Source organism: Typha angustifolia, chromosome 2 (genome assembly GCF_048772165.1).
Source record: "Typha angustifolia cultivar Huaian chromosome 2, ASM4877216v1, whole genome shotgun sequence".
Taxonomy (NCBI): Eukaryota; Viridiplantae; Streptophyta; class Magnoliopsida; order Poales; family Typhaceae; genus Typha; species Typha angustifolia.
The window spans coordinates 2732383-2741328 of NC_133240.1; the positions used below are offsets into that span (position 1 = coordinate 2732383).

Sequence of the window (8946 nt, forward strand, 5' to 3'; positions counted from 1 at the left end):
ATCTGGATTGTCCTAAAATAACATTAATAACATGATGATGTCAAATATTAAGAAATTCGTAGCTAAATTCATAGTTTAATTATGAGATTCGTAACTAAATTCATCGTTTAATTATGAAATTTGTAGTTCAATTACAAATTTAGCTACTATATTTGTAGTTTAATTACGAAATTTATAGATAATTAATAGTTCAATTACGAAATTCATACCTAAATTACGAAATTCATAGCTTAATTCGTAGTTCAATTATGAAATTCTTAACTAAATTACGAATGCTGTCATTAAAGTACGACATATGTTAATTAATAATGACTTTTATGTTTAATGTCGTCACTAAAGTAGGCAAAAAGTAATTTTCGTGCATCTGTTCAATGTAATCATAAACATAAAATATTAACTCACCCGAATAAATTCTTCTCTTTCCTTATTCCAAAAATTTGTATGGCTCGACATTGATTATACATTTTTACAACATCACTATCTTCGAAGATATCAATAAATATATCGTGGTTGTCAAAGGGAATAGAACTTCAAAGAAACTTCAAACTCATCTGGAGGGATTCATATCACTTTGGAGAACTTCGACTTCAAATCTAACAAAGTGATTGTCTGCTTATACTTTTGTGAACGATACAACTGCCCTCATAGTGCAAATTTCTTTTATTATCGTTCAAAATAATAGTATCATTATAGTGAAACAAAATCGTCACATTACGGTCAGATAGATATTCTATTCTTATGAATATAATAAATGAAACAAAGGTGAGACAAGATGATGAAGATAAGTTTCGAAATGCACAAATTGAAAGAAGAAGAAGAAAAAGGAGAAGAAAAAGAAGCTCAATTCATTCCTACAACGTTTAGTCAATCATCTTCACGTTAAAAATATTGCTTTCTCTGTCTATGACATGTAACGAGAGACTCGAATACAAAAAAAAAAAAAAACAAAGTTGAAAAAAATAATAAGAAAAAAAAAATCTCTAAGTACAAGAAAAACTAAAAATAACCCTGTCAAATTAAAAACCAAATAAATTTTTAGTACAAAAAACCATAAACAATAAGAAAAGATAAATGCTTCCAACAAATGGATTCTTATTTCACATGACAAGTAATTTAGTTAAACGTTCAATACAAGCTGGTAGATAGTTAAGGACTGAAAAAGAGAACTTTTATTCTCAATATCCACAAGGTAAAAAAAGGAAAAGGAAAAGGAAAAAGAATAAGAATAAAACAAAATCAAAAGAAAAACCACTTCTTGGTCTTCGCCGTGGCCTTCCTCTTCTCCTTCCCCAGACTCTCCTCTTCCTGCTCCTCCTCCTGCTCTTTATCTTCCTCATCACCATGACTACTGCCATCCTCATCCTCACCCACCTCACCATCGCTGCTATCTTTCGACTTGGCATCGAGCCGAGCCACATCCATCGCCCACTGCAACACCTTCTCCACCTCCTTCTCCGACCCCTCACCACCACCATCGTCACAGAACCCACCACGATCCGCGACAGGATCCGAACCCGGAGATGCCTTGAGTGCAGCGAACCTAGCCGCGAGATCGTCGCCGAGGATTCTTCCCACCTCCTCATCGCCGTGCTTTCTGCTCTCCGAGGGAGCTGAGGATTTGACGGGTTGGAATCTGAGGGCCTGGAGGCGGCGATCTAGGTCGGGATCTAAGGAGGAGGAAGAGGAGGAGGAGATCGGGTGGGAATTGACCTGGAGCCGGAGGAGGAGATCGTCCTCGGCGGCGCGGAGGAGATCGTCCACGTCGGCGTTAGGGTCGATAAGGGAGCTCTTCTTGGATTTGGCGGCGGTATTCCTCCTGCCGTTCATCTTGCTCGTGTGGTAAGGCGATGAGAGAGAGATCAAGAAATGGAATTCGATTTGAAGAGTTCGGAATTTGGGAAATCTCGCAATTCTTAGAGCGTCAACTTAATGGATCCTAAGTACTTACCCGATTTGCAAACATATGTCTCGGTTGGACCTGTCGGATGCTAACTTAATTGAGATGATCATTGGACGTGCAGCGCCTGTGTCGGACTAGAACGCTATAGACATTATCGGCATCACTCACTAGACCATGCATGGGCCGGGCGTAACATAATGGGCTAAATTAAAAACATTATATAATGGGCTTTCATGAAGACATTTTAATTTCTTTTTATAAAAAAAATAATGAAAATAGACATACATAATAGGTTGGGCCATGATCAAGCTTAATGGGTTGGGCTTTCATGTTAAGTCGGGTAGGCAAAAAGGCCTAGCCAATTCTGCCTATTTACCATCTCGAGCTCTAGTCAGCCTGGGATCAAATCAGGTTCAGATCAAGCCGGACTTAAGCTAGTTAAAATCAAGTAGGTTTGGCCTAGGCTTGGACCGATCGTTCCAATGATCACCACTACCACAGGATAACAAACACAGTAATTAGGACATTTGAGAAATAGAATTAAGAGTGGACACGATTAAGATTGTCGAATATATGAATGTGTTACGCGTGCATTTTACAATGCACCTAGATTGACCTACGCAGGATTGTGCCAATTAAATTTCAATCCTAATTTTAAATCTAAGTTAATTTTAACCAAACAACAACTAAGAAACTAAGGATGTTTCATTTTTTTATAAATAAAACAAAAAAGTGAAATATATAAAATATTCCTCAGTTTGGTCTTAAAAATCTGATTCCCTCATATTTTATTATAATCTTTAAAATTTACTTAAGGATATTAATTTAATTAGCATATATATTTAACTTCTTAATGATTTGTCAAAAAAAAACTATTTTAGAATGTTTTTAAGGAATTAAAAAACGTGCAAATGTTAAATGCTAAATTTTTATATGGTAGAATGTGAATATAAAGACAAAAATTAAGGCCTTTTTAATACATTACTAAGAAGATAGGGTGATTCGTATTAAAAGCACACTTTATTTTTCTGATTTTGTCGGAGAGACCCAATTTTTGTTTTCTTTGCATGATTAGCCATTTCATTATTTCTTTTCCAGACTGTCCTCAGAAAAATGGAACGAGAGATATACAAGTCATTTATTCGTTATATTAAATGTGTCTTACACTTGATTAAAAATATTGTTATTCTATTCTAATAAAAAAATTATATTTTTCTTCTCCCTCCTTAAGGAGCAAAACTTCTGTTCTTCTTCGTACCGCCTTCTCTCTTCCTTCTTACAAGTAAAAAAAATCGCTCTTTTACAGATTCCCGTTCTATTTTTATGATTCCTTAAAATTCTAAGAGGAAATTACACTTAACTTCTTAAACTATTATTATCTTTTATATCCACACCCTGAGCTTTTTTATATCTGCTTAGATCTCCTGAACTTAAAAAGAATATCCACATAAGCCCCTTAATTCTTTAGTCTATCTGATAAAAAAATTCTTAGTTTATGTGGTAAAATTTTTTTAAAAAAAATATATATAAAAAATAATAATAATTCAAAGGAGCTATATAGAAAATTAATGATAGTTCCTGAGAGCTATATAAAAAATAATAAAAGTTTACAGAAGCTAATATAATTAACCTACAATATAATTAGAACATAAAGAAGGAATATATTTTGTGGTGGCCTATAACTTTATTCATGAGTCATCAATGTAATACATTATCAAATAACGTATTATATTATGAATTAGCGTAATACAAAGTGATTCAACATAATACACTGAAAAAAGTTAATTTTTTTTTATAGAAGTCCTTAGACATAGAATATTTATTTAAATTCGAAGTTAGTGGATTAGTCTATTCTGTCAAGATACAATCTTGAATCGATAGATTAGTATATTGACTCGTGTACCTTACTCCAATCGAACGAAGAAAAGAAATCCACATTTACAATCATCCACAATATAGTAGATTAACCAATCGACCTTATCAATCTGCACGTTGATGGTCTTAACCATAAAGAGACAATCACTAAAGAGCCAACACCTACTATGTCTCCAATGCTTTGAAATAAGCTTGAGTCCTTCCAAAACAACTTATGGTTTCCTAGCTAGGCATTATCATATTGACTGAGGATTACACATCTGGTTCAGCAAAACTAACTAAAATAAGCATATTGACTGAAGAGACCCAATCTCCCATAAATGCCTTCGCACCAATAAGTATGTTGCGGTTCTTCATTAAGATACATATTAGATATGACCAACCTGCTTCGAATTGGATCATTTTATGTTTTTGATTTGGAAAAATAAGACGACTTCTAGCGGATGCATTCAAACATGACCAAAAGGTGTTCAAATGCCCGTATAGCATTCACACATACATAACCTTATATTTGGCTGTTCGACATCGAAGGGCGTTTCAATGCCCATTAGTTAAGTTGTTTCATATTAGGATTTGTTTAAAGTTTTTAGATGATTAGCTAGCCTCTAATATGTAGAAAAGCAATCACCTTGAGATTATTAATTATTGGAACTTTAGTTTTGCATCTAGGGTTAAGCCAATCTTCTCCCTCCTCCTTCCTCCCCCTCGATATCTACCTCGAGCTTCCTTCTATGGCTGAGGTTAATTTTCCGTCACTTCTTCCTCCTCACTCTACCGACCGGCCATACCTTGAAGCTTCCTTCTCCTCTATCTTATTCAAGATACTATTCCATCCACTACAGCCAACATCATCTCTCACAACCCTAACCACATCATCCACATCTATCTCGTCATCTCCTAACCTTTGGTCATTATTTTTCTATATCTTTTAATCTACATACCCAATCAACGAGATTCTAGTTGCATTGTATTTCTAACTTCCAGAGAAACAATATATTTGAATCTCAGATCATTTCAACAATTCAATAGACCCCTATTGCCTTCAAAAGTTCTATATTAAGTTCTTTCCAGAATAGCAACTCGAATCGACAATCATCTTCCACGAGGGTAAATGCAACAAAATACTAACCTAACATGCTAGAATTAATTCAAGTATGTTGTTAGGTTTTATTTGTACTAGGCAAATTGTGTTTCAAAATATATGAGCATATGCACAAGTTATGACGAGTTATGAAATATTTGATAAAGAATATTAAAGTGAAAGATTAATTTTAAAGTCAAAGTATTCAAAATGATTTTAAAATCGTTATTGAAGTGATTAAATAGTGTCATGTTGGTTGAAGAAGTATGAAATTTTATCTAAAAACATAGGAACAGGCACTCTGCATTCAATTGTCTAGGCTGCTATTTGAACATGGCGTTCGAACGCATTTTGGTCCTGTTCGAACACACCCTACATCCTTTAACACCGCATTCGCTCTGTGTTCGAATGCGAAATCAGGCGTTCGCACATATAGATAATACGTTTTAGCCGTTCGAATGCACTCGGGTCGTGTTCGAATGCACCCACGTACCATGCAAGTTTTTGGACTTTCAAGAGTTCTATTTTGACTTAGATTTAACCTTATCTTATTAATCTATATAAGAGTTGGGATGTCCTAACTATAGAGATGTGGGTGATTGCTTTTGAAAAGGATTTCTTAGAGCTAAAATGTTCTTCCACCAACAAGGTCCATCTGTTCTCCAATGCACTAAACTTTCATCTTAAGGGTCATCTAGACAAAGGATCAATTTCGAGAGCTACTGAGATTGGAGATCAATCACAGGAAGTAGTGAATTATGGATTTTAGCAAGCAAGACTGAGAAAAATAAAGTCGTGAGGATCGACGAGTTGTTTTGTAAGTCAGTCTTGTAACTGTTACAAGTTTAGTGATTGGTTTTAATCTAAGTTTGGATCTGTAGCTTTTTCTATTTGGGTTTTTCCATGTAAAAATTTTGGCACTCATCTTTGCTTTACTCTTTGATATTTATTCCGTATTTATTTAAGTAAAGGGTTGATATCATTGCCTAGGGTTTATATACATACGCGTGTCTAAGTTTGTTTTTTCATATGTAATGCCTCCACCTGCTGGCCACGTTTACTCCCGCACGGCATGTGTGATGCACATGATATGGATGGGCGAAGTCAATCACATAAAGACAAACCTATACTTGAGATAATCCATTCTAAAAATAAATTATTACTACAATTCAAACAAACATTTTAATATATAAACATCTAAATTTACAACAATAATACTGGATGGCTACATAATTTGGCAAGGCTCACAGATGCTATAATAAACTATCATATTACACCTAGTACGCAAATAAAATTAATTCAACTTGTATTATACAAATCACAGTCTAATGTGCTTAGTTGAATAATCTAAATTATATTGTATCCATAGGATTGGCACTAATTTATTCTAATATGGGTAGGAAAATGGTAAGTTTTCAAGTTAGAGATAAGCCTTTTCCTCACTATTTTATAGTAGATATGCTATTAGATGGTATGCATGCTACTAGTAGTGGTGGATCTGGAAGCTCAAAAGGCAAGGATCTAACCAATGAAAGCATATCAACTTGTTACAAACTAGATCCTATCTAAATGTAAGAAATTTATAAATATTTATGTGGTGGTAGTCTCATGAGTTAGGATTTTAATAACTCTAATTTCATGTGAATCCGACATCAATATAAAAAGCTAAAAATAAAAGAGTGGAGAAAGGTCTAAATATGACAGAACAGTAAATATCTGACGTTGCAGCTATCGTCAGAGGGTGGTGGACGGTCGTAAAGTATGGCGGAGGTTCTAAGGCTATGATATACTCGTAGAAAGATAAAGGTAATCTAACGACAACGGTAAAAGATAAAGATGATAAGAAATATTTGGCTAAACTCAGATTCATTCAATGATAATTATCAACACATGTCCACTCCTATTTATAGGAGTAAAAATTCTAGCGGATCAGATTCACATGTGGATTATCTTATATTTTTGAAACTTAAAATAATAAGATAAATCTAACTAACTTAAGTTGACTTAAACAACTCGACTGACCTAACCCACATTGTTGGATTGTAACAATCCAGCATGCTTCTGACACTTTATCCTCAAGGTGACTAGTCTCTCACGTCTTTATACCCATACAACTTACCGTGCCAATTAGTGGACTCATGTTCATCCTTTTCGAGTCTATCTAGGAATATGACATGGGTTGATTAATGCTTGCATTTATGATCGAGGGTAAATTGGTCATCACAGTAAATACACAAGTCTTTCTTTCTACACTCCTCCAAGTCATAGGGTATAAAGTAGAATAAGATCATCTGTTAGTTAGGCTGAGCCATCTGTGCAAGCTGAATCAAGGTAGATGCAATCTCTAGTGGGCTGTGGGCATGGGCCATCTTTTTTCTCTTCTCCTTGCGGATCTGATTCAATTGATCCAACTTGGGCTCTATCAAAAAAGCTTCGAAGAAGACATCATCGAAAATAGTTGGCCTTAAAGCCTTGAACTCAATCTAAATGTCAAATCTGACCCCACTAATGAATATTTGCTTTCGGGCTGAGTCTGACCAGTTAGTGACCCGATTGCAAATCCACTAGAATTCTTCTCGATAAGCTCAAATTGTTGTTGACTAAGTCAGCTTAGTCAACATGGCCTGAAAATCCTCATATTGGGTCGGACCGAAGCAAGCACAAATTGCATCTGCAAAATCTTACCAAGACTTGAATGGTCAAGTCCACTCAGTCGACCAGTACCACCTAATCGCCATGCTCTCCAAGTGAAATGATGCTAACTGGACCTTCTGGTGAGTGAGTGTATGTGAAAATTTACTCCGCTAGATAGGTCTAGTATAATGAATCTCCTCTAGAGAATTTTGGAACATCATGCTTGACGATTCGAGATTGGATCTCAAAATGTGACTTGTTAATACCGACCAAGTGACCTCATGGTCGAGGCTAGTCACATAGGTCATAGGTCCACAAGTTCGGCTCATGTCGTGCATAGGCTACATACGGGTTCGGTTGAGTCTGATGGGGCGGGCCCATTGGGCTCATAGGCCCACCAATCATCCTTAACCCATACTCATACTCTGGGTTATGTACACAAGTTTAAAACTAGTTCACATGATGTGGTCAAACTAGTTAGCAAAAAATTGACCTGCCTCAAAAATTGTGCACTTCATCACCTTCATGCAAATAACCTAACCCTAACCCTAGGGTTAAATTTGGAATTTGGCCTAGCAATGCTACCATAGGTTGCATGGGGGATGGCGGTGGTTGGGTTCGGTCTTGGATCGCTAGTATAAGATGGTGGAGGGAGATTATTCTCTACGATTCTAGCTACTCCTTGCGATGGTGGAATGCTAGTATAAGACGGTGGAGGGATATTATTCTCCATAGTTTTGGCTAGCTGCATGGGCCACCACGGCACACCTCTAGTGGTCCCCACTGATCCTAGTGGCTGTGGCTAGTACCCTTGGCCCTATTATAGTGGAGCTACGGTGGTGGGATGAATGGTGTGCGGCGCTCTGTATGAGGTGGGGCTCGGGAAAGGCTGCAGCGTATAAGGGTATCGCGCTTGGCCATCCAACGCTCACTAGTGGCTATGAAGTCAACCATGGGATTGTAGTCGGTTAGTGGAGAGAACTGCCACAGGTGGTCTATCGGCTGTCTCTTGCTACAGCCGTCGACCGTCTCTTACGGCAGCCGCTGGCTTGGCTCGGGCATGAGGATCCCGTGGAAGAGACTTGGCATTGTGGCATGGGCCAGTGGGGGCTGAATCGCCGTCGGTGGAAAGCTAGAATTTTTGGCTCTACCTTCCATAATGGGAGGAGAAGATGACCTTGCCCCCTCTTTGGCCTGCTACTTTGACGTTTCTATGGCGGTAGTCTGAGTTTGTGGTGTTTGGACAGTGTCCACGGTGGCTAGAGGAGGACTTTTCGTCATGGTTTGGGACTTCCCTCCACCTCTCTCCTAGGTGGAATCCTCTAGCCGTGGCTAGCCATTTCCACCATGGGTCGTGGTGTTGGCAGCGCGGGGTGGCCGTGCTGGGCTTGGAGAATGGCCATTAAATTTTAGATCACCTTTTCGATCCCCTTGGAGCTCTCTTTTGTTGACTTTA

General features: G+C 37.2%; 1 protein-coding gene across 1 annotated transcript; it reads right to left on the reverse strand.

The window, feature by feature from the left end:
• Window positions 1-1106: 1106 nt before the first annotated feature.
• LOC140772661 (uncharacterized) lies at window positions 1107-1937 on the reverse strand. The gene has a single exon (XM_073114837.1). The coding sequence runs from the start codon at window positions 1825-1827 to the stop codon at window positions 1237-1239; it is 591 nt and encodes a 196-aa protein (XP_072970938.1). The 5' UTR covers window positions 1828-1937; the 3' UTR covers window positions 1107-1236.
• Between the last annotated feature and the right edge of the window lie 7009 nt (window positions 1938-8946).

What these genes read in the sequence shown, in the direction of transcription:
- LOC140772661 (XM_073114837.1), bottom strand. Translation starts at nt 1,827, where the DNA reads ATGAACGGCAGGAGGAATACCGCCGCCAAATCCAAGAAGAGCTCCCTT.